The sequence below is a fragment of the Epargyreus clarus genome, unplaced genomic scaffold, assembly GCF_041222505.1.
Source record: "Epargyreus clarus isolate Ecla_fem2 unplaced genomic scaffold, WU_Ecla_fem_2.2 ptg000005l, whole genome shotgun sequence".
In the NCBI taxonomy this organism is placed as follows: domain Eukaryota; kingdom Metazoa; phylum Arthropoda; class Insecta; order Lepidoptera; family Hesperiidae; genus Epargyreus; species Epargyreus clarus.
Genome location: NW_027332213.1, coordinates 14,651,371 through 14,678,065, shown reverse-complemented (window position 1 = coordinate 14,678,065; position 26,695 = coordinate 14,651,371). Strand labels below are relative to the sequence as shown.

At 34.9% G+C, this 26,695-nt stretch overlaps 2 protein-coding genes across 2 annotated transcripts; both read right to left on the bottom strand.

The window, feature by feature from the left end:
- Nucleotides 1–1,129: 1,129 nt before the first annotated feature.
- Nucleotides 1,130–11,801, bottom strand: Pxt (chorion peroxidase). The gene is made up of 15 exons (XM_073093661.1): nt 11,673–11,801; nt 10,666–10,836; nt 9,431–9,594; nt 8,946–9,084; nt 8,304–8,450; nt 7,649–7,819; nt 6,784–6,980; nt 6,181–6,367; nt 5,658–5,855; nt 5,065–5,209; nt 4,552–4,711; nt 3,909–4,067; nt 3,316–3,520; nt 2,827–2,941; nt 1,130–2,529 (listed from the first exon to the last, which is right to left on the bottom strand). The coding sequence occupies exons 1-15, from the start codon at nt 11,788–11,790 to the stop codon at nt 2,460–2,462; spliced, it is 2,346 nt and encodes a 781-aa protein (XP_072949762.1). The 5' UTR covers nt 11,791–11,801; the 3' UTR covers nt 1,130–2,459.
- An 845-nt stretch (nt 11,802–12,646) lies between these two features.
- LOC140757790 (synaptic vesicle glycoprotein 2B) lies at nt 12,647–23,624 on the bottom strand. Its single transcript, XM_073093660.1, has 11 exons — nt 23,410–23,624; nt 21,016–21,177; nt 20,149–20,311; nt 18,503–18,624; nt 17,913–18,157; nt 16,489–16,637; nt 15,985–16,111; nt 15,436–15,570; nt 14,715–14,860; nt 14,154–14,281; nt 12,647–12,967 (listed from the first exon to the last, which is right to left on the bottom strand). The coding sequence occupies exons 1-11, from the start codon at nt 23,450–23,452 to the stop codon at nt 12,891–12,893; spliced, it is 1,497 nt and encodes a 498-aa protein (XP_072949761.1). The 5' UTR covers nt 23,453–23,624; the 3' UTR covers nt 12,647–12,890.
- Nucleotides 23,625–26,695: the final 3,071 nt, after the last annotated feature.

Here is a 26,695-nt window from a genome sequence, read left to right as displayed (position 1 = left end):
AGTTGAAATATTCGGGAAATTTCGTAAATTTCATTTTTATTCGCGGAACCCTACCTTTTTTAAAATAAAAGTAGCCGATGTTACTTCTTATATCATCAGATAACAGTAAAACTTCTTGTTTAAATCGCCAAGCCAACCAACGAAGTCATATTAGAACTATGTTGGAGCGCCTTCTGCAAAAAATTAGCTCTTCAGTACAAAATACAACACAGTTTAATTGCTATAAGATATAGACAGGCGTACCTTACACTCATAGCATTTGGAACAATCGTTCAAAACATACATTTTCGTTAATTATATTTTTGACATGATAATATTTTGAACTGATTACTCACACTTAATTTGACTTTACTTCATTTTAAAATCTATTCATAAAAAATATCTTCTGTGAAAATGTAAATAAAAGACCACTACGAAATTATACCTTCCGCCCTATTTTTACCCCGCATACAGGTGAGTACCTTCATAATAATTCCATTGCACTAACCACGTGTCACTCAGTCTGTTGTCTTTTCAGCCCTTATCCCTTCGTGAGTACTTCACGTGGATGGAGCCGTGGAAGTTTACAAAAGGATACACATTGAAAGTAGGTATTTATTACACAGAGGTGTGTAATAAATTAAGTTTTACAGTGTAAAAAAAACATATTCAATTTCATTGCTTTATTAAAATTTACAGACAATATTTATTATTAATTTAATTACAATTTAATAGCAAACATTCATGCACAATTTGTATTTTCTTATGCTAAAATTAATCCTAATTATTTCGTACTTATTCCTATTACATATTTTAAATATTTTTGAGTAAATACACGCCATAAATTGTAAAATTATAAAAAAACAATTAGGAATTAAGATGTACAAAACATTAACATTATAGAATTCTTTAAAGTTATTGCAATTTCTATATTTAAAATTCCTTAAAACTATACAAAGCTGTTTAAAAGCTACATCAGTGATTATAAAATATAAACTTACTTATTTATTCATTTATTTTTACATTAAAGTATTTTACAGGTACAATTTATTCCAAATTTGACAACACAGTACTCACCGTCCTGCCGAAAAATTAGAAAACATGCGATAAATAATATTCATTATTTAGTAAACAGTACTTAATGAATAATTAATACTTTTATTTTAATTAAAATTATAAAACGACATTATTATCCTAAAACTCGTTACTAGGAACTTTTCATAATTATTTTTTTATTTAGTTTTAAGTGACACCAAAGATCGCCAATTAACAGTTTGGATTAGAAATTCTAAAATTTCGAATTTTGTTAGGTAAAGATCGGATAGATTGATTATTAATAAGGGGCGCTAACGACGTATATGTTTGACGTTGGATGATACAACATCGTTATATATCGCTTTTAATGTGTGCTTTTTATAAAATTATGATGTAAAAATGGAATTTTGAGGTATATAGAAAAAAATAATTAATAATGATAATGGTCCCCCAAAGTTACAATATGAATAGCTGCTTCAGTATTGTTAAGTATTTCGGAAATCCTTGCAATGTTATCATGAATACTTGAATTGAATTTTACATAAAAAATATTCTTCCAATGTAATAATTTTGAATTACAACAATATACAGCCCTCTACCACATCAATACATTACCCCCGACTTGTAGAATTTTTATATTCGAAAAAATCTTTAAATCAGGTACTCTTACTAACCGTAGTAAAATAAAATTCACCATATAATTTGAAAAATATCATAGAACAAAGAAAAGAAAAATAAACAAGGAAGAATAAAGGCGAGAAAAGTAGAAAACCTTGTAAAACTTACATTTTAAATGTAATTGTCTAATCAACTTGACACAATTCTGTACACATTATTTATTCTTTATATTCCACTGTTCGGGCACCAGTGAAATTGAGTTAAGATAAAATCAGAAAGAAAAATAAATAAAAGTTTACAGAATTGCCTTTGAAATAGTATAATTGAAAATGAAGATGTTACAATTATAATTATAAATCACATAATTACAATAGATGGCTTCATTTCAAAAGATTTTTGACATGCAAAATTTTACAAAAAATAATATAATAAAGTACTTCTCTTGCAATAAAACCATTTAATTGTAAAAATCAATTTGATGTTTTTCAATCAGAAGGTGACCGATTTGTAAATTTTACAAGTTATAAATAAGTAAATGTAAGTATAGACGAAATAAAGAAATATCTGATTGATGAATTTTATTCTACTGAGCTTTCGAAAAATACTTGCAATAAACAAAACTCGTGGTAGAAAACTTGTTATTTCAAAACTCAAAATCATTTTTTGTATTAGAATTTCAAATTTTAATTGTATTAATGTTAACATTATTACCCATAATGATATTGTTCGATAAATATTAGATGGTTTTGTAATGGCCAAAGCAGCAGCTATACGACGACTCAGGTGTAAAAATGGAGAATATTCGAATTTACATTGTTATGGTTTTATTACATGTTCTTAAATTTATTCAAATCCATAGACGGTATTAAAGGGCTATTGCAGGGTACTGGCTCGTTCCTGAAAATAAAAATGAAATCAGGTATTAATACGTTGAAGTGGCAAATAAGTACGCAGTGCATCTAATTACTTTAATCATATGGACATCTGCAACCAACGATCGCAGATATGTTGCCTGCTCCAGTAAAAATTGCTGGCAGTAATTCACTAGTTTGACAACTTTCAAAATTACTTTTAATTTACATACACATATATCCATTTTTACATACACTGCTACATTTTCCCTTCCTCTTCTAGATGCGTTGGTTAATGAAATAATATAAAATAATAACAGTATATAACGAGGTTTGTACATACCCAGGGAGATCAGCTTTCAAAAACGCTTTAGGTGGTTGGGATATAAGCTCAATACCATCACTATTGTCGCATATAATTCTTGAAAATGTCACCTTTCTTATTTCAGCTAATTGACCTGGAGAATTCAATTAAATTGGACTATGATAATCCAGAGTAAAAGAATTAAGTGAAATTGTATGAATTGCAATAATTCCAAACACATTTAATGCAGTAAAACTAGAATATTGAAGATCTTTCTAATTTTTTTAATGAAAGTGTCTTAGAGAAGTAATTCACCAATTACAATCCAATATTTTGTCTACCAAAGATCTAAATTTGATCATTTATACCACCTAAAAAATTGGCGACTGTCAAACGATGGATTGGTTATTTAATAATCCGTTTTGGGTACCGACATGTTACCAATTTTATTCGATACAAATTTTCTAATTTCGATTTAAAAAAATTTAATGAATTAATTATTAAAAACGGGTATCACTCAACACTCACTTAATGTAAAAGCTCCAGGATTAATATCAGGACCATGCTGATAGAAGAACCGATCTCCATTCTTCAATCTGGCAAACTGATCAGCGATAATGTGCGCGAACGTTGTTCCAACTATACCTCCTTCTACGTGTTCCTCTAGAAGACCTCCAACCCAAAGATCAATGTCTTCTGGACTATTGTATACCGCCGCAAGGCGTGCAGCAGCCTACAAATACAAACATGTTTAATTAATGATCAGAAAGTTTGGTAAGTCTAAATTCAATAAATTTATTAAATAAATAAATTGATTAATTGATTTAATTGCAATAAATCTGCGTATAAATATGAGTCTCCGTAAATACAAAACTTAGTGAATAACTGAATTTTTTTGAATAGAAAATATTATAGTTAGGTAGTTCAAAAATTTTTAACCCCACTTGACTTCTGAGGTCGTGTCATATATTTGTCAAGTTTCCTAGGTAAATCTAGGGAGTGAAGACGGGACGTCACATAAAAATCTAATCATTGTCGCCTATGGATACAAGTAACCCTGCGGAGAATATAAATATCTTATATGATAAGCTTCCCTTTAATCATAGCATCATCCTACTTACACTATGAGGGAATTGTCCAAAATCAGTGAAAGGAGTCAGACCAATGAGTTTTCTATAGACATTGTATGTCCTGACACCATAATCTCTGCCTCGTTGAATGTTAATTGCGGCTAGATCCAGGCCGAACGGGTTGCCCCCATGGAATAAATAACGAGACAGCTGAAAGTAAATAGAATCAAATTAAACACGTCAATTAAATTAAGCTAAGTCAATTGCTAGACCATATTAAAAAGATGCTACAATAAAATTATTATCAATTATTATTATTTCAAGGAGTGGTTTTAATTTTCGAAATTGAGGCTGTAGATATGCAAGGGTTTAGAGTTGCTAATTCGCAATTTAAAGACAGTAGCACGTAAATACAGCCTAACTGTTTGTAAGTGGCTACTACCGCTTATAGACATCCGTAGTCCACATAAGATGAGATAAGAGCTCCACCTAAAGTCCGTTGCTAGTCCCGGTGACTAAGTTGGAATATCTCGAATAGGTACTCGTATGTTTTCCTTACCAAATCCTTCAAAAAATAAAAAAATAGCGCTATACGCTGCTGTCATTAGATAGACCCAGGTATAGCGGTGGTGCCCGCAGACTCTAATCATAAAGAGTTTTGCTGCCTATAAACATATTAAAATAGTCAACTTACAGCTTCACTGACAAACGGATCAACAGTCTGCATAGGCTGCCAAGTTAGCCCAATCAGAAGCCGGTCTAGGAAGGGTTGAATACGCATTCTTGAGGGCTGGAACATTACTTCCGGGATGGATATTGTTTCATGAACATCACCCTTCTTTGGACTGGGAATCCTAAAATAAAATATTATCAGGTAATTTAAAAAAATAAAAATAAAATAAATCAAAGATACAATATATGCAACTGCCGTAAATAATGAAATTTCTAATTTTTGCCTAATCTAATTTTCGAAATATCACTATTTATAATAGGCAAAAATTTCGTTCTTTTGTAGGCAAAAATTGTATACATAGATTTTATTATCAACAACAAGTAATCATATACTATTGCTACAATCATGAAAACTAAAGGAGTTCCGTAAACCAAGAAGTTATTTAAGACAAGGAAGACCCTTCGTACCACTATTTTAGTTACTCATTATGCTAACTAGCTATTGTTGATTTTAACAAACGTATTTGGAACTTACATGATTTTACTGTCAACGACAGAGTGTCCGAACCTCATAGCGGAGGTGGAAAACTCAACGGTAATAGAGGGATCGATGCGAGGATTGTAAGATGAGGAGTAGCCTGCTGACGGCGATAACCCGAACATTTTCATTATTTCAGGACCTGCAAAACCACAATAATATCCTTTTCTAAGTTTTTTACGACTGCGGAGGGTAATGTTCGGATGTATGTATGTCTTGTTCTTTGTCACGTTCTACAGCCCAGCATAATAAATCTCTATATGTAATATCTATAAGGCTGATGACAAATCTCTCAGGGACGTAAGAAAGGGTTTTTCCTTAACTAGCACGACTAGTTGTGCGTGTTCTTAATTTTAATAGATGAGTAGCGATTTAAAAAGACACTAGTACACCTCTTAGAGAATTATCGTGCCTTAGACACACTTTAACATTAAATGACACTCATCCATCTGATAAAACATCGACCGGCTATGATATTTTGTTTATATGACTTAAAGATTATATTTTAAATATCAGTATTAATTACGTCACTAGTAATACCTTTCCTGTTTTATAGAAACAGATCAAGTTTTATGTTTGGTGGTACAAACCTAAAAGTAGAGGTAGCCACTCATTATAAACGATGTGCTGGAATTCAGCTTGAAGTATTCTCCTAGTTTCCATAAATACTTTGTCTTCGTTCCAAATCGGATTGATCCTACCAAGATCCCGGGCAACCCTGTTATGTTCTCTGGTCCAAATGGTGTGTAAAGCCGTAAGTGATATGATCTGGTTACCGTGGTTATCACCTGAAACATAACCAATAACAACTTCAATGAAATCAATAGTTTTTCTTAACTCACAAATTCACTCGTACTTCTAATTAATTTGGTGGGCATTGCTTTAAATCTGAAGAGCCGATGGATAATACGTACTTAGTAGTGATTAGATGTTTTCTTATTTACTTAATCAAAATTTTCTATTAAATAAACTTTTATAGACATTCAGTTAGTTTAGTTGGTAATTGAGATCATTATTCGACGCGATACGTAACATTTTTAACGAAAATACATGAACACAATATTTACTAAACGCCTACACAAACTGAAATAAAAACCAGAAATCTAAACTCACCTGATTCAAAGCAAGCGGCGCCATTCATGTCATTCAAACACTCATTTCTATCTACAAGTGGAGGCAGTTCTCGTCCGAAGTCATTGAACACTTTTAGCAGACCTCTAGGACCTCTCATAGCAACTAGTTTCTCTACTGAACTTCCATAGAGTTGAGATAAATCGATATAATGTGTTACGCCATTCATCTGAAAAGATAAAACAACCATGTTTTATGAATGAAATTAGAGACGAAAAAATTTTTACTTCGAAAATACACATACACATTAGGAAGACATTTCGAACAATTTATTATATTTTTATGTGCAATCGTTTGTTTATTTCGAATACTATAAAATTATTTTGATGGTGGTACAACCCTTTGGTTCTACCCTGGAGGCACCACTACTGCACCTATTTTTACTAACAGCAGTGTATTTGCTGTTGTGTTTTTGAAGGACGTGGTAAGGGAGACATACTTCTGTGTCGTTCCAAATTATTCATCAGGGTTAGCAAGCCAAATATTATCTTTGGCAACATTTTTGGCAAGGATTTTACCAACAATCCCTTTGTTTAATTTTTGAATCTATGACGGCATTTGCAGTGTATCAACGCCTTAACTTACTTGCTGTGCATATCCCACAGTACACTCACTGCTCGGAGCTAGCTGTGTTCTGACAAAGTTGATGCAGCGGTGCCCAAACTTGCTAAAGAATGGGTCATCAGGCTCAACGATGATAGGTGCGCAGGCCCAGTGCCGCAGTTGTTCAGGAAGTACGTCCTCACCGTCGCCTGAGCAGCATGAGATAGCGCTGCCGTTACCTGGAAGATTTATGTTTTTTTCAGGGTGATAAAACTTTTGTCGATAACTGTGAAGACATGTCCGTCCCACCTGTTTGTAACTAACTAGCTGACCCGGCAAACTTTGTACTGCCTCAAAATCTATTTATCAAATATATTTCATATAAAATATAGCCTATATTACTCATGGATAATGTAGCTTTCGAATGGTGAAAGAATTTTTTAAATCGGTCCAGTAGTTTTAGAGCCAATTCATTACAATCACACAAACAAACAAAGTTTTCCTCTTTATAATATTAGTATAGAATTATAGATAACAGTTTTAAGCGCTACCATAGATATATGATGTCAAAGATACACAATGTCAGATTAAACGAATTCCCAAAATTGTTAGCGTAGTGAATAAAATCTTCGAAGCGTAAAGAAGGGTCTGGTGTGAGAGATACATATCCGAAGCATTCCAACTTGGTTCTAAGGAAAAGCAACGCATCTGTGGTCAACCATTTCTCTTAGATATGTTTTCTCATGATTTTCGTCTTCGCCGTTTTAGTCCATGATTAATTGATGTCTAATGTGCTTGAACTTGGATATTCAACACCGAACCTTTACCATTCACCCAAAATCCATACCATTAAAGTCATTACCATCACCGTAGAAAAAAACAGTAAAAATAAAAAAGAACCTCTTACCATTGAAGACAACACCAGCAGTGACGTCATGCGTGAGGAACTGTCCAAATTGCATGAACATCAGGTTGTGTGTGCGGCTGGGGTGGCTGCCGTCCAGCAGCAGGCTGCTGCTGACCGCCCTCGCGCTGGGGAGCCGCTGCCCCGACTTGGCTCTTCGTATCGCCCATACACCTGATATTTCAGTAACATGGTAAGTATATTTGCGTGCCTAATAACAGCAGTGTTAAACTCTGCTATGTTCGCTACTTCGATCATATTAAGAATATAGTTAATATAATAATGTAAGTATTTATAAATGAAATAGAAATTAGGAAACGTATACTTATTAATAAAGTTTTAATAGACTAACGTTTGAGTAACTTCGTTTTGTTTTCTTCTCTGAAAGCCTTTACATTTAATTCATTCATTCATTTCATGTCACTTAGCTTGATATCACACACACACGTGTGATTAATGACATCATAAAGCTAAGCATGTATTGTCATCAATACTAAACGAGTATGAAAAATATTTGCTCAAACGGTTGGAATTATCTGGTTTAAAACTCAGTTGCAAGATTTGACCCACATATGTATACGAACTAACATTGCCTTGCATTGCATTGCATTGTTAAATAAAATATTGTTATAGTTTTTTTTGTAGTAAAAGGCATTACCATCACTATAATCCGGAGGTAGCAGCCTTCTGTACCCAGTATTAGCAGCGCCCCAAGCCGGATGTGAGGGGTTATTGCAGTGTCCCTCGATACTCCTATAGCGGCTTTGCGTTGATGGGCAGACAGGAGGAGGTGGACAGAAGGGACCTGGAAAAATTAATAAAATCCACAAGATGAAATATAACAAATCATAATAAATCAGCAGTGCTTTTGAAAGTTTTAACGATGTTAATATCGCGGTCATTATTAATGAAAAGGAATAGTTGTTCATAAAACTTCTGTAAAAATGATTTTTTCCAGGATGATAAAAAACTGTCACAAGTTTTTTTATACGTTAAAAATAACAAAATCAGTCAATTGACTGATTTTGTTAGAGAGAGAATGATCCTAGAGTAATTACTCTAGGATCATTGATCTAAATTAGAAAAACCGACATCATTGCAATTACATCTCCCTTTTCCTACTACTCTATCACATTCTTTGAAACGGATGAACACAGAAAACGGTGATTACTTATCATACGGTATTAAAAAGCACTCATAGCATTATAATAGTCCCTCAGGACTACCACGAAGCTTGTTCTCTCACGAGATTAAGTTCGGATAATAATATAAGAAGAAAATAACTTAACGCGATATTTACCGTCTGCCTGATCCGTGAATCCGAATGCTAGTTCATCTTCTGATATCGCCTGCCTTGCCTTCAACTCTTCAGCTGCGAACATGTTCAGCAATCCACCGTGTCCCAGCTTATCAGCTCGTTCGTCGTAGGTGTGGACAGACTAAAATGTTTAAGATGTATATTATATTTTTTTTTAAGTCCCGCCTACTGTCGGCAACAGACAACACAACTTAATCCTTCCTTGCAAGTCGTAGAAAGCCATTTAATACATAAACCTTAAAATTAATATTGTTCATTAAGGGCTACAATGGGGACTTGTAAGATTTTAAATTAAATTACATGTGATTCTTACATGACGACACATTATGCATGCGAAACTTGATTGTAGTGAAGTACTTGCTTGTTTCCAATTTCTATGATTTTTAAAAGGGTTGATTCATAGACTTCTAGAATATCATCAGTGTCAGCAAAGCACAAGTGCAAATTAAATTACGTATTATTCTTACCAAATGATGACCATAGCTCGGCGCGGATTCCTTTACGAAAAACCCATCTCTGTTCAACTTCTCAGCCTTGATGAGCCAGTCGGTCAGCTTCTGCCGAGACCGGGCGTGGGCTTCCTTCAGGTCTTCTGCGGGAATGGAAGAGCGGGCCTTGTGATCGGACTCCGCTGAAATAAGTTAAAGATTCCGTTTAAATAGCGTCGACTAAAACGGGCGCATGTGCAATGTGCGTACGGTATGCTGTGGCAGCTCTACTGATTTGGAGAGTTTCAATTAGCGATGGGCGATTGTTCTAAAAAAAACAATCGAATAAATCGACAATCGACGGAATCAACAATCGATTGTCGATTTATTCGTAGTAACAAAAAACAATCGAATAACAATCGACGTACGAATAACAATCGACGTTCGAATAAAAATCGACCTGCCCTAAACGTGTCATGAAATAACATGACGAGCAAAAAAAAAACGGGAACCGTGTCACAAGATAGCGTGAAGAGCAAAAAAAAAAGGGAAGCCGTGTCAACGGGAAACTAAAACATCGAACAATCGACCAACAATCGAACACTCAGCCAACAATCGAACTATCAAACAATCGACCAACAATCGAACAATCGACCAACAATCGAACAATCGACCAACTATCGAACAATCGAAATTGTTCGATAGTTATTCGAATATAATCGAAGAATTACAATAGTTATTCGAATACAATAGAACACAATAACAATCGAATAATTCGATTGTTTTTAGTAACGATCGCGCATCGCTAGTTTCAATACTATGTAGTGCTAGTGGAGGTGCTAAAGTGATATTGATAAACAATATGCCAGCGGCGGATAAGCGGATACCCGTCGTGAGCAAACGCGCTTACCAGGGCGGACGCTTCGTGCACACATGACAGTTTTAGCGGACGCACTTAGGGATTGTAAAGTGCGAGAAATTTTAGATGCAGTGTTGATTTTATTATTAAAAGAGAGCGCCTGAAAAAACAATAAAATTGTTCTGCTGGAATCGTTTAAGGTCCTCATAAAAAATTCAGTCAGTAACAACATTATTCAAATTCCTACTCTCGTATGAAGATCCTCTTTGTTGTGAATATCATTTACATATTCAAAGAAGACGACATATGCCTAGATCCAGAACATAAATTCACATTTCAACATTTACCCACTGAAGGATATACTCGTCTGCAGCTAAAAAACAAAGTATAACTTTAATCACTATTGTCAACAAACCAGCATGATCTCTCCCCGTGAAGCAACACACGCCGATCAACCGTGTGCCACCTATGTGACACTCCGGGCTCTGTGCACCGGGCCGGACGTGAGCGGGGCACTGGACACGAGGCACACAGACACCGTGGCGCGGACACGTCGCGCATGGAGGTTCTGTGCTGTGAGCGTGCTCTGCGATTTTTGTATGTAATAAATAATATAAATAATAAATAAATGCTTTCTACACTCATAGTCCCGAACTAGGATTCCCTGTATCGTGGGTGCTTTGGACAAACACAGACAAATACAACGACATCCAGACCCAGAAACATATATTCTAACTAAATTCATGAATTAAGTTTCTGTCTGGCCGGGAACCGAACCCGGGACCCTCTGCGCGTCAGACTATATCAGACGGTATCAGACCGTCAGACCGACACGCGGGTCGTATATCGTAATAGGAGTAGCAAATAACATACAAGCTACTCGATGGTAAGTGGCCACTGCCGCCTGGTGTCCTTAGATATATGTAGTGAATCAGCTTGTTCGTGGATATTTGTAATGAACCTTAAATAGATTTGGAGTTCTACCTAAAGTCGGGTACAAATCCGTTGATACCGCTAAATACGTAATTGGAAGATCTAAATATGTGTCTCCCTTGTCACACCCTTGAAACCGTAACACAACGCTTAACACTGTTGCTCTGAGGCAGATGCGGGGCAAATACAAGTTGACAGTTTTCTGTATCTTTTGAGAACACTATAGGGAATAGTTCCCTTCAGATTTCAATGCTTTCTTACCCAAGATTTATTACAAAAAATTAATTTTTTAATAGTTTTGAAAGTGGGAGAGCTCTTTGTGTTTCGACTTCGGAGGCACCTACTGCCACATCTATTTCTACCTAATAACAGGAGTGTTAAACGCTGCTGTATTCCGGTTGTAAGGTAGAAATGAAACTGGAGCTGCTATAAGGAAACCATGATAGGTAGTACTGCTTTTATGACAGCGATAATAAAAAAAAGTCTTACGTGTATCAACTTCTTCATAATGGCGTCCCATAAACTTTCCATGACCATATACATTATCAATGGGACACACAATCACTGTACACAAAACTGTATGAAAAAATACTTCTAATACTTTCATTTTAGCTTTTTTTATTTTATTTTTTTATCACATTCTTTTTGCTAATGCTACTCTTAATTTATTATAATTATAGTTACTTTTACCAAATTAAAAGAAACTTCCGAACAAGCTAGCCGGCAAGCGATGTAAAATGAAAGAAAGTGATACCTACCTTTTAAATTTTAGAAAATTGTGTTTCAAATGAGGGTAGATACCTAAATTGTTTCAACTGAAAGTGACGTTTATGTATGGGATCACTTTTATCTATCTACTCACATTTTATAAGTGACTTGAATTGCAGAAAATCATTAAGACACACGGTAACGTGTCCGCCAAGTTCTTAAAAAAAGAACAGCAACATGTAGCACAATATATGATGCAATTTAGCCAAGTCAAATGGAAAAATATATTTTGCTTTACCAAATGAATCAAATATTGCATGGCGTTAAGACAGATTACCAATAAAATGTACTATGTAAAATCTAACGTACTCGTATTTCGTAGAAAGAGACAATGGATACTTTATACAATGCTTACTTTTAACTCCCTAATAATATCTTTGGGAGTAGGGAGTGGCTGAAAAACAGCGCTGCGCGGGATTTCTATCCCGCGTTAGCTAAAGCTGAGCCACTTCCTATTGCCCCAGCGCATGTTTGTTAAAAAAAAAATATTTGTTATGTATCGTATTCTATTGTTTTATTCATGTGTATGGCAATAAATGATTATTATTATTATTATTATTATTATACCTTGAAATATTTATATTTTTTTAACTGTTTGTTTAAGTTGCGTAGCCCTTTACATGAGATAGTCTTTGATTAAGTTTATTAAGCAAAGCAAATATAAATAAAACACAAGAAAAACAAAACATATTTGTTTAATTTTTATTTCAATATTATACAATACAAAGTTCGTACTTTCAGTACTTGCTTCACATTAACATGACAATATTTTAAATAAAATACATTATTTTCCCTAAAACGTATTTTATTATTATATAATACAAAGTAGGTACTTTAAGTACTTTTCCAAAGTAAATCCATACTTATAATTAATCTCACTCATTCACCAGTACTCTTATATTACAGTAATTATTTCTTCAAATGAACTTCATGAAAAGATCACTTTTTAATACTTTGCGCCTTGTCTTTGGATATTTCTGCATCAGCGGGCAAGAGGAAGGCGATGAGGCCTCCAGCTATAAAATAAATTGTTATTAATAATAAACATAGAAATAATATAGTATCAGTGAACGACTTCAGATAGAAATCCTGTTCTTTAGTAAGTTGATTACAGATTTCCATATGCGGTGGCAATTACTTCTTCATAATTATAAAAAAAATATGCGACGTTCCAACTTAGTTCTCGGGGGTAAAAACGCCTCTGCGAGCTTTAGGCAAGACTCGTCAGGTATTACAAATGTTTGTGAACGGTAATGATCACGTGCTATCAGTTGGAATCCACGCTAGGTAATTTCAACTATAGTCTGATTTATAATTAGGTGTCCAAAATGTAAACAAAGAAATGTCACTGTCAAAATTAACAAGAAACAAACTCAACAAAAAACGAAAATTTAACAAATATACACAATTTAACAAACGCGTTATGTACCTAAACGAGAAAACATTCGAGTTCGATCACAATCACGAAAATTAATAATATCAGCTACAAAACTTAAAAATGACAGCACAAGAAATGTCTTGGATTTCGGTTGTGTTACCATTATCACATTTTAATTTTCTACCATAAACTTTGTTTTTTTATTATTATTACTGTATGGATCGAAATTGAGGTGATATAAATATTAGAAAATGTGAATTAATCTTAATTTATTTAGATTATTATTTTATTATTGTTGTATTACTTTAATATCGACAAAAATAAGAAACTACTATTTCTAACGTATTTTCTTGATAGGTCAACACCTTTGTTTACATTTTGGACACCTAATTATGAATCAGACTATAGGTATACAGGATGAATTTTTCAAATAGGCCTTCAGGGCCAAATCTGAAACTATAAGGATTAGCGAAAAATGCTGAAAGGAGGCCGATTTTGATAAAAACTAAAACTGCATCATTTATTTTTTAAAATATCTTTTTCCTTAGCCGGGAATCGAATGAGTTCATTTTGAAAAAAAATACACTCTCTATATTATTCGACTATGTGATAGTGTCGCTTATAAGGATTAAATTCTGAGAAGTAATGTTATGTCACAAATTAAAGGAAAAGGAAAATTTTGAAGACTAATTGTGCAGTTTTAGTTTTTATCAAAATCGGCCTCGTAACTCCTTTCAAAATTTTTCGCTAATCCTTATAGTTTCGGATTTGGCCCTGAAGGCCCGTTTGAAAAATTCACCCTGAATAATATAAAAAATACCTACCAAAAGTAAGGCCTCCAAATATGTAGAAAGAGGCCTCACAGTTATTGACCAGCATGCTCTTCAGCAAATTAATTCCCAGGACAGAGCTGCCGCGGCCCAGCATCAGCGTCAGACACACTGCCATCGCCCTGAAAAATTACCAAGAATTTAAAAACAATGATCGCGCTTTTTAATTGCTTTACTCATATGTTAGGTCCACCTGTATGTATGTATAGACGTTAATAGATAGATTTTTCTAAAGTAATTTTTATAGACATAACTAGTTTTTGTTGTTAATACAATAATTAATTAAAAGTTGTCTCCGCCCATTCTGAAAAAAAAAATATCTACTATAATTAACGCCTGTAGCTGTAACTTCGCAATTACCCACTGAGCGTGACGAACACAGGGTGTGGTGTGGAGTGGGAGTGGAGGGAGTTTTAACCAGGTTAAAATTATTATTCTGCATACCACTTAATTCTATCTTAATTAATTCTATCTGGTTATGGAAGGAGACCAGTATCGAGACAAAAAAAGTAAGAAATACGTCATAGTTATAGATTAATCTTCAAAATAACATACTTAACATAAGTAGGGAAGATCTCAACGCTAAACGTAGAGAGGAAGCCGAAGTTGAGCACTCCAGCCACGTAGGCGATGAACAGCGGCCCACTGATTTGCCAGTTGCTGCTCAGGTTTACTAGCAAGCCCGCTGTGCCTGCGAATAGCTGAAACGGTAGAAACTATTTTAATATTTAGCAAACTTTAAAGTTGGTGGAACCCTTGGTGGTTTGACTTCGGTAGCACGGCCACACCTATATCTGCCTACTAACAGTAGTTTTAAGTGCTGTTGTGTTCTGATTTGAAGGGTGTTCCAAGTGAAATACATTTATCCGAGGTGTTCCTGCAAATTTCTCAGGGGTAGCAACCAGCAGGGGTGGCCGACATCAGCCCTACTCTTATCTTATGTGGGGTTGATTACAGATATCTATGGTTGGTAGTGATTACTTACCATCAGATGGACTACCTTATCATTTGCATTGTATTTCGACCCGTCAGATGGCGCTGTGACATTACAATTAAAATACGGTATTATTCATTGCGTAACCTACCAGAAAATAATGTTTTGGCACGAATTACGTTCGTATAACAGTGGATCAAAATAACTTATTAAATTGGTTTAGTGCCAAAAAGAAAATCGCAAAATTTATACCGAATAGATGCACTATACACTAAAATTAAAATCAGTTGTCGTATTACTAACATAAAGGCAAAAGCTCTAGACTGTTAGAAAGTACTGAACCTGTACTGCAATCAGCAGCCGTTTCCTGCCGAAGCAGTTGATGAGAGTGCTCAGCACGGTGTTGAGGGCGGAGAGGCTCACGTTGACTGCGAACACCGTGACCATCGCGAACTGGTTCAGGCTACAGTCACTCGTCTGCAAGTAGTGATAACTGATATAATTATAATGGTAATAAAGCATCGCGATGCTTATGAGAGCTAACGAGTAATAGTCACACCGGCGGTCAGCTGTTGGGAACTTACTACCTCGAAAGATGTGCAGACACATGATTTTGAATCACGCCATGTCTATTTTCTAAATGTCTCGCAAACTCATACACATATGCCATAAGTTCAGGTTATTGGAACATGGTTCCTCTTTGCCTGAGTCATATATGAGGCCAATCTTAATATTTAAGCGTAAGAACACGTCTATGATTTGTTTCTAGAACCCCTATGGATTTCTATGGACGATTATGATAACGTCAAATAGAATGTAACTTCGATTATTAATGCATTAGAAGCTTGTTTTTACTTACTTTTTTCGACAACAAGTATAATATTAACATACCTCTGACATGGTGACATTTTGCGATGATCGCAGCATCTGGCAGAACGTGAAATCCTTATCCCCACTCTCTAGGGAACGCATGAACCCGTCAGTCACGTACGGCAGCCATACCGTGTAAGGGTTGATACTAAAAAATAAATATTTGGCATTATTGATAAAATTCGATAGACTATAATTTAAGAAATCGATACTTATTTCATATTTCGTTAGGTATTAGGTACATTTAAAATGCGGGAGGGCGTTAAGCCATCAGCCCTGGTTGTTAATATTGGATATGTGGCGTTAAACCTTGTCAGAACCTTTTTGAGCTGTTTAAAATAATATGCGATACACGTTGACCCTTAGCACGTTTTAAGCCAATTTTGGAGTGAGAAATAGGTATCTACGTGGCCACGTAGATTGTGATTGGATATGGCCACATCCAGTAATAGAAAAAAACGCATCTAAGTATTTAAAAGCCAAACTCATTCTTAAATAAGATTAAATCATTTTCTATGTACTTACCAAAAATATACAATAATAAATAGAATTGAAAGCAACACAGTGTTCTTAAGTAAAGGCGGCTTCAAGAGAGGCATCGTCTGAGAGACCATGGAGGCCCAGAGGCCTTTCACGTGTACCGCGTTGGCCTCGTCCAGTGTTAGAGCAGTTACCTGCAAAAATAAACACATGTTGCTGAGCTCATTTTTTGAGAACTTGACTGTCACACTACCGTGCGCCATGGTAAGGTTGTACGAACATTATTTCTAACGGGTAAGAAACTATATAATTAAGTTCTTTCGATTTGGTCTTGTCAGTTCATCATATAGATGTTATTTTTTTAATGACCGGTGGAGCAAACAAGCTTGCAGGCCACTTGTTGGTAACTGGTCACTGTTGCCAATGGAAATCAAGGACCATATAGACTAGGTTCTATTTGTAGATCACACATGTGTTGCTAATTATGGACTAAAAATTTAAACTTAAAAAAGGAGATTCGTTAGATCTCTCACGTCCACATAACACGTGATCTAGCACGTGCCGATATACACATAGACGGGAGATCGATGAAAATGGTTATCAGATTTACGTGAAGTGTGTAGCTATAGTGGGCAGCCATATACTTTCCATGTGCGTATCACAAATAATAGAGAAATACAAATTACATCATATAAAGTATTAAAATAGAAAGCAAAAAATCCGTAAACCTATTTAATATTAAAACAAACAAAAGACAATTTGTTGTACAGATAAAAAAATGTTCAATATTTGTATTATTTCCCTTATCAAGAATATTTTAAAAAAATGCGTATTTATTCTCGCATTGCAAAATTTTCCAAAACGTCATTATTTAACGCTGTAAATTAAACATACATATTTATCAAGGCTTCCATATGAATTACCGTAGAAGCATATTTGTTTAGAAGTAATCTTGTACTGAACCGATAGTAAACGACATTAGACCTGTGCACATTCAGTTTATATTTGCATAGCTTATATTGTTATTAGATTGTTGGTTTCACTCGATAATGTCGCAGACAAACTATAGTATATGATTTATGGTAAAACGCCTGCCTACATTTATTTAATAACTTCTCAGTATTATTTTAAATCTTAATTATCATCAGATCTGATAATGAAATAAATAAAAAACTTGACCTTACTGACGGATTAATTAATCATTGCAGAGCCAGCCGGAAACTTTTGAAGACAAAAGTGAGAAATTTGTAAAATAAACGATGATGTAAGAACACATTAAAGAAGGATTTTTGGAAATTATTGTTATTATTGAGTATCATAAGAGTGGTTTTAAAATTGACACCGTTCGGCCAATAACCTGTACTTTTTTATACCAACCCGCATTGAAGTAGCGTGGTGGAGTAAACTCCAGACCGCCTCAAGTTGCAATGATACATGCCCAGCCGTAGAAAATTACGTAGTTTCCTTACCTGATACTCATCTCCCGACTTCCCACTGTTGATCACAAATATGCCCCTTAAGACATCAAGAGCCTGGGCTTCGTCACCCACGCTCAGCAGGTACTTAGGGCTCTCGTACGCGAACATGATCCCCACAGCACCCACAGCGCAGGGCACCGCGAACATGGCGTTCAGCAGACGCCAGGAGTTGAAGTGGATGTTCAAGTATGGAATGTAGTACGAGAAGCTCAGTGGAAGAATGGGGATCGTCAGAACTGTTGGAGATTTAACATTTTTAACACACTTCTTTATGTTTGTTTCGAAATTGAAGTAGCAAGTATGATGACCTGATTGTAAATGGTTTTCCAGACCTGTTATCAACCTTAGAAAACGTAGCAGCGCTTGAAGCTGATGTCTTAAATAAAAGGCAGAAGGATCCATGTCCTGCTGAGTCCATTTCAGAAGAATTCTAGGGTAAGAAAAATATAATGAAGACCTCATTATATTACATTATTACATACAACTATGGGTTTGAGATGACCGTAAGTAGTAGTGATTAATGCCAATATTGCAAGTACTTTTGCTACTTCGATTCCCTACATTACATTGCTAGGACTCACTCGCCATAAGTCCAGTGGAAGCAAGGAAGATGCTTGTGGTGAGAGCTATCATGGTGGACCTCCGTCTGCTTGGCGTACATTCACCGAGAAGAGTGAGAGACAGCGCGAAGGTACCGGCTACGCTGAAATCAGTAAATTAAATTTTGAAACCATTTTTAAAACGATTTTTTAGGTTATATTTACTTAGTTCGATCGGAAGCGTTTAATAAAAGGGCTAGACTGGTAATTGAACATAGAATATAGAAAAAAAACATATAGATCAAGTGATCGATAAAATAATATTATGTTAAAGTCATGTCAAATTTAACATCGTCTGCTTCATGGTTAACATTGGACATTTTACTAGGTGGGACAATAAGTGATTCAATTATTTTTGCCGCGTATTAAATAAATTGAATACTCCTATTTCAATGTTCTATAACTGTCTGTGAATAAATAATAATCACTAATCACTAATCACTTAATCACTTAACAATAATCCTCTCAAAACAATGCTAAAGTCGCGCATTCTTTATAGCTCACAAATTATGGAGTTTAACTATGAAGTTATCAGATTTGACTGTGATATATATATCTGGATGTATCAACGAATGAAAAAGTTCATTTATTTAAGCAAGACCGGCTTTGATTAGTAAATACAGATTCCAGAATAGATATTTACGACTATCCCCTTTTTACTTTTGCTCAGCTTGGCGGTGACACTGTCGTGCCCCCAGATTTTAATTATAGTTTAAATTTAATGACATATTAATTATACAACGCTATATTATTATTATGATAGTAAACGGAAAGTTATCGGTTCTAATAATCTAAGCGACCTAGACCGACAGATCAGAATAAACATCGTACTTATCAAGTGATTACTATAAATACACGCTTCCCTAGCAAATCTATCTTCTAATATATAAAATTCTCGTGTCACAGTTTTCGTTGCCATACTCCTCCGAAACGGCTTGACCGATTTTGATGAAATTTTTTGTGCTTATCCGGTATCTATGAGAATCGGCCAACATCTATTTTTCATCCCCCTAAGTGATAACGGTTGGTCACCCTTAACATTTTTTTATTTATATGGCAACACAACGTTTGCCGGGGCAGCTAGTACTTTATAAATATAACGACAGATTTATGCCTGTGTATATAATATTAGAAAAGCGTGCTTTAACTTATATATTCGTAAAATAAGTTATACTTATGACGTAGTTCGGCTCCGGAGGGTTTTCTGCTTAATGACAGCAGTGTTAAGCGCTTTTGTGCTCTGATTTGAGAGGTGTGGTATGACATACTTAGCCGAGGCCTTCCAATTTAGTCCACAGGTAGCAACACGACTGTGGCCAACAGGAATCTAATCTTATTTAGGGTTGATCATAGATGTATAAGCATTCGCAGCCATTCGTAGCCACCATCAAGTGGACTGCATGCTCATTTGCTAATATGATAATTATACTATTGTGGCGACCTCCTGCTACTCGTCAAGAGTTGGCGCTACGAGTATTCTGAATCACGCTATCAACATTTTCTAAATATCTTGCATATATACAAGTTCCGAACTGAGACTGTCGGAGCACGGCCGCTCCCCGGGCATGATCACCTAGCCCGGCGGGAGATCTCCCTTTGCCAAACTATAATATAATTAAGTAACTCACGCGCTAGATGACATAAACTTCAAGATACTAAACACGATCCAATTCGGGGAGAACGTGGCTGAAGCTCCCGTGACGAAGCCAAGAGTCAGAGACCAGCTCAGGACCCTCTTCCGACCACGAGTGTCCGCTAAATAGCCCCAAAAGTGTGAAGTCGCTATAATACCTGAAATAAAAATATAAACAGTTGTAGTCCCACTGTTAGGCTGCAGGTCTCCTATGAAGGATTTAAGCCATTTTTTAATATCGTAGGAATAGCAAACGAGCATGGAGTCCACCTGATGGTAAGTGGCTACTGCCGCCCATGGACATCTGTAAGCAACCCCAGTTAGGCTTAGATAGTCTTAATTGAGGTCGGCCACAGATGCTCTGTGCCCCTGAGGACTAAGCTGGAACGTATAACCTTATAACACGGCACCTTTAATCCAGAACGCTAAACGTTAAACGCTGCTGTTATGAGGCAGAAATAGGTGTGGCGGTGGTGCCGCCGGAGTCGAACCACAAAGGGTTCTTCTACCACCTTGAAACTGTATAACTTGTTTTTTTTTTTATAGTATAAAAGTAGCAGACGAGCATGCAGTCCACCTGATGGTAAGTGGCTACAGCCACCCATGGACATCTGTAATCAACCCCAGATAGGATTAGATATTCCTACCCGAGGTCGGTCACAGATGATCCGCTACCCCTGAGGACTAAGCTGGAACGCCTCGGAAAAGTCTGTCTCCCTTACCACACCCTTCAAAACGAAACACAGCAACGCCTAATACTGTTGTTATTAGGCAGAAATAGGTATAACGGTGGTGTCGGCGGAGTCGAACCACAAAGGGTTCTACCTCAAACTGTATAACTTGTATATCATGAAATACATACCAAATAACGGCATTCCTGCCATCATGCCCTGCTGGGAGTTGGTGGTGAGCAGCTCGCAGGCGCTCGCCGGGACCAGGTAGGCCACGGAGAAGATCTCGAACGCCATTCCCATTATCAAACTTACGTTCAACAGGAGCGACAGGTAGTTAAATTTGCCGAAACCTGGAAATCAAAATTAATTTTTAAACGACTTTCCAAAAGATCTTAAAGGTTATCTATTTTTTATTAATAAGAATAGTTATAGTGATTCTACATAGTTTAGTTGACAGCGTTCATTTTAGTATTATAAGTAATCTTATAAAAAAAAAAAGATTATGATGCGAGTAAGTTTCAAACGTCGTCGTCAAATCTATGTAATAGAAAAACAACATGCCTAGGTGTACCTAAATTCTTTAGTATATATGTGTAATGAATTAATTAGTAGTTATGAGTTTAGTTTTCTTGAGTTTTCATGCGGATACGGTTATGCCTCTCGTCATTACTTTTGACCGGCGTGCGAACATCGAAGGCCTTCTTAGTTAGGCTAAGAACACAAAGAGCATTTTCTTTTAACTCCGCGCGCGGATCTGGAACAGCTGTGTGTTTTGAATATAACGGATGAAAATGTAGATATAAGTTAGTTAAGGTAGTTTACGTCCGCGTCAGAAAACGTAAGAAAAATGCTTCGTGATTTCTCAATGTTGAAAGACGCATGTAAAGCATCGTATGTAATACGTCTATGAGTTACCTATAATATTAATGTAGCATCTGATGGTATATGACTAATGCCACCCAATCAAATCAATCAATAATCAATCCCAGATAAGAAGAGTCCAGCTCAAGTCAGCATCAGAGGCGTTGCTACCCCTGAGAACTAAATTGGAATTCCTCTGATAAGTAAGTCTCCTATCACCATCATCCTATTACTGTTCCACTGCTGGGCACGGGTCTCCTTTTAGAATGAGAAGGATTAGGCCACAGTCACGTGTTCGTGTTGGTAGACTTCACATACCTTTGAAGTATTTTTTTTAATCTCTCAGGTATGCAGAAACCTGCATACCTGAGGAAACAACATAAACATCGTGAGGAAACCCTCACGATGTTTTCCTTCACCATTTAGCAAGTGATAATTATTTTTAATACGCACATAACTTTAAACAATCAGTGGTGCGTGCCTGGGATTTTAACCTCGGACTCCTCGATCGAGAGGCCGAGTTTCTTAACCACTAGGCTATCACTGCCTTCATCAAGTCTCCCATACAGGGTGTATGTGTATGAATCTGGATTATTATTATTAAGCAGAAGACGTTAATGCGTGGTAATGCGTAGAAGCCTCTTCAGTGAAACCACAAAGGGTTCTAAACGATTCTAAATTGTTAATTTTATTTGCATCTATGTATATTAATTTATTTTAATAAAATTCTTCTCACGGCCTCGCTATTCTTAATTTATGTCAATAACTTTGCTAGCTGATAAACCAATGACGTATAATGACTAACATTTTTTGATAATAAAACTACATATAGTGCGTAATTATTTCGCGCGAAAATTTTTGGAAATCATTGCAAACGTTAAAATGACATTAATAATCGATCTATCTAATGTTTGCCTACCAAAAACCGAAATTTGATAATGTCTAGTTTGAAGAAATTGTCTAACGTCGATCTGTAGGAAAACATTGGATAGATTAAATATTAATAGCGGAGCATATAACAAGTATGTCAAAATGTTATTTGACAGGGTAATGTAAAGGCTGTTATCCTAATCCTAAAAATTCATTAACTCCCAAAAAGTTTATTTTTGTACAATTTGTATGAGAACTATTACAGTATTAATTATTACCAAATTATGTAGAATCTAGATGACGAAGGGAATTATTTAATATTATGTATTTGACACTTTTCATTATTATTTTATTGTAGGACTAGCTAAGCCGGCACACTTTGTACCGCCTCAAAATATATTTATCAAATATATTTCATATAAAATATAGTCTATGTTACTCGTGGATAATGTAGCTTTCGAATGGTGAAAGAATTTTTAAAATCGGTCCATTAGTGTTTGAGCCTATTAATTACAACCAAACAAACAAACAAAGTTTTCCTCTTTATAATATTAGTGTAGATATATTACTTGTATTTACAAGGTTTGCGTATGATTTAAAAAAAATATGTAACTTTTTATAAACTGTAGATTTTTATGAATGTAATAAGATAATTCATAAAAATCTAAATAGCATGAATGAATTAATGTGCAGTTAATTTTATTAGAAAAAGTAACCAAGACATCTGATATTATAATATTTTCTTCTAACACTACAAATGACCCATTCACGCACTCAACTTTCAACGAAAAATAAAAAATATACTTTTATCTATGCTAATCATTTTTTTTAAAGGCTTTAAAAAAACTAACCTGTCATATCCAGAGCATCCTCGAAAAGTATATTGGCAACCATTTTCAAAAATGAATAGGGATCCCGCTGCGACTAAAACACCACTTCACTAAATCACTAGATTTTTGATTCATTTATAACTATCGAAGTTTCTCTCGATGTCACATACACTTGCTAGCGACTGAAAACAAACTTCTATTTTAGCACTCTTCCCGCCTTTTATATCTGTTACGTTGATTTACTAGTGTTGCCAAATAAAAGATTTTTCCCAATGTCACGGCAAATCGCGGAAAACGTGTAATCTGAATCACTGACTATAAATGTTAACTCTAACACCATTTAACGTGAGATAAACATGATTAATTAAGCCTTGTTAAATATTTTTCTTATACGAAATTATGTTTAATTTCTCACTCCGAAAAATGAAAGTTCTGGTCGGTTCTTACGATTTCAAAAATACTTCTCTTCATTAATTATGAAGAAATGAAGTCCGAATAAATGGGATAAACCGCTCGTAAAAAATATTTTAATATCCTAAATTGTAATGTTTTGTGTAGGGCACCCGAATGTTGCACACATATAATAAAAATGCTTTCCCTTCAAAACAGATCTCGGATACGTGTTTAGGTCACTTTCAAATCTCTGTAAATAAAAATAAAAGCCGCCACATGTTGTTACGTGGGTAAATTTAATTTGACAACACATAAAAATTAAGATTTGCAACATTTACGAAAACCATGGTGCTAAATACACTCACAAAATGCAAGTTGTGTTTCAATTGAATGTTAATGTTAATCGTGGTGAACTAGAACAAATTCAGAATACGACTGGCAAAAATCAATTCCAACTCTCATGTTACTTGAGAAAATAGTGCGTAAAATATTAACTGAACTTAGAGTACTAAATAATATAGAGTGAGTCTACTAGGGTACGAACAGCAGACATACATCAGAACACAATAATTTTGTTCGGTACCGGACAAACTTTTAATTCATGTTCTAGTGAAATGAGTTACATATATATAATTCGTTTGTTTTAAAAGTAACTGGCAGAATGAGAGGAGTTTGCATCGTGCTGCCCAACTGCATGTTCCCACACCTTTATAATTTCTTTTCAAGGAATCTCGGCGTGATTTCAGATTTCTTAACCGTTAAAGCAAGTGATAACGACTTTCTTATACGCACATAACGTATAAAATCAGAAGTATCTCGGTTTCAAACCACGGATCTTCGAATTGATAGGCCAAACACAAATCAATAAGCTATCACGTGTTTTTACATGCCTAGACGCACTCTATAGTTATTATTACTCTTCGTTATATCAATTTACATAGCGGATTGATTCTGTATGGTGAGAAATCAAGGCGTGACATATCATTAATACTAGTTTGGACATAACACGATATATTATGTAATCTTCGTTAATGTTTAATTTATTAATAACATTTACACGTGATTATTTGATTCCTAAAGCACCCTCGTTATAACTATTTTTGTCAATAGTCAAACCTTGTTGTATCCGTTTGAATGGTGTGGTAAGTGAAATATTTATACGAGACATTCCAACATAGTCCTCAGGGGTACCAACGCTTCTGCCGATATGACAGGTAGAGGATTCTAATCCTCTTTGAAGTGGATTAAACGTGTTTTAGGCGGTAGTTATCTATTGCCATTACCACCTGTATGTTTGCAACTTTATTTTTTAAACCATACCTTGAAGGCTGTTTAACCGCCTCGTAGAAATGTCTTTTGCCTATCCCTTACCCTTCAAAATAAAATACAACAGGGGGGTTACTACCATCTCTTAACACAATATTATTTTAATCATATTTTTACTTTTTTGGCAGGAAATTTAACTTTTTAAGCAAATATGACAATTTAAGTTGGTTTTATGCAATGGATAAGCGAAAAAATAATAAGAGTTTAAGTTTGTTCAACTGTGTATGACGGAATATTTTACTGTTTTAAGGAGGAAATAAAATTTTCCTGAACTATAATGGTTTTTAAAAAATGGTGGTAGGCCCCCAGCATTTAACTAAAATAGTAGTGGTGGTGCCACCGGAGTGGCATCATGAAACTTTCTTCCAACCACACAGCAGATATTACAGTATTTAAAATAATTATTGAAATAAAATAGCTTTGATGCTTTACAGCAATTCTATTATTATAAATAAGTATCATTCATATTTTAATGTTTTATTTAGTCATAGATTAGTAAAGATTACTCACTCCTAACTAGAAAATGTACCCAGTTTTGAGAATTGAAATATTTGCGTAAAAAAGTTTTGCCACGTCACCGTGCTAAAATATCCCTAAAATATTTGAAATAATTATTTATTTATTATGTAAATTCATGTAAATTACGCAATATTAGTTATTTATTCGTAAATTTTCTCTAAAAATGTTTTTATTTGTCAAGAATTCAAAAAAAGAACATACGATAATAAGCCATTTGTAGCTTCATTCAATTTCAAGGCGGCGAAGTATCTTTACTAATCTATGATTGCAATAAAGTAGCTTTGATGCTTTACAACAATCCTATTATTATAAATAAGTATCATTCATATTTTAATGTTTATTTAGTATACAATGTACTTAATCATAATAACTTCACCACTTTTGAACTGTTACTGATTTATCGACACATTCAATTACCGCGGAACAAGGTGCATTAAACCAGGTAATAAAACTATTGTTGTTTTATTTATTTTTTTAAGATATGGTGCAGGGTTTATGTACGCTATTTTTAGAAAAATATGTGCTTTTTCACTTGAATGCGCAGATTAAATTTTTTTCGAGTGTATGAATAGACATGGTAACTATGATATAAAATAAATTTCATCCATTAAACGGATGGGTAAACGTCGTTGTAAAAGAATAAAACAATTTTCTGATCCAATTTACAACTTTTTTTATTCCCGCGCTAAATAGGTACAACTCAAACGTCAAGAGCGTTATTCTTTTTTATGCCAACTCTTACAATCGTACCTGCCAGTGATTATTTAAAAAAATAAACTTAAAATTATAAAAATAACATATGAAAAAAACACAAAATAATTGATAAAAATAATTCAAATTATTTTTCTAATAGTTTAGTAATAAATTTTTCTAATAGTTGATAACTCGAGATCGAAGGTCGAGCCGGGGATTGACGGCATAAAAAGGTCGGTTAGGTGTTCAAAATTATCGTTGATATGCTGAAGGGACCGGACTCCCTAAACCCACACCCTCCCTTATAAAAAAACCTATAGGTACACTGCACTTATTTCAGAAAATTTTACCTATTGCGCAATATTACAGAATGGCA

Bases quoted from the DNA above. Each gene is read 5' to 3' on its own strand.
- LOC140757790 (XM_073093660.1), bottom strand. From the start codon at position 23,452: ATGGTTGCCAATATACTTTTCGAGGATGCTCTGGATATGACAG. The intron at 20,312-21,015 runs GTATGTATTTCA...TTTTTATTTCAG, and splicing joins GGCAGGAATGCCGTTATTTG to GTATTATAGCGACTTCACAC. The intron at 14,861-15,435 runs GTTCAGTACTTT...CTACCGTTTCAG, and splicing joins GGCTGCTGATTGCAGTACAG to CTATTCGCAGGCACAGCGGG.
- Pxt (XM_073093661.1), bottom strand. From the start codon at position 11,790: ATGAAAGTATTAGAAGTATTTTTTCATACAGTTTTGTGTACAGTGATT. The intron at 7,820-8,303 runs GTAATGCCTTTT...CTGAAATATCAG, and splicing joins ACCTCCGGATTATAGTGATG to GTGTATGGGCGATACGAAGA. The intron at 4,068-4,551 runs GTAAGTTGACTA...ATTTACTTTCAG, and splicing joins ATCCGTTTGTCAGTGAAGCT to CTGTCTCGTTATTTATTCCA.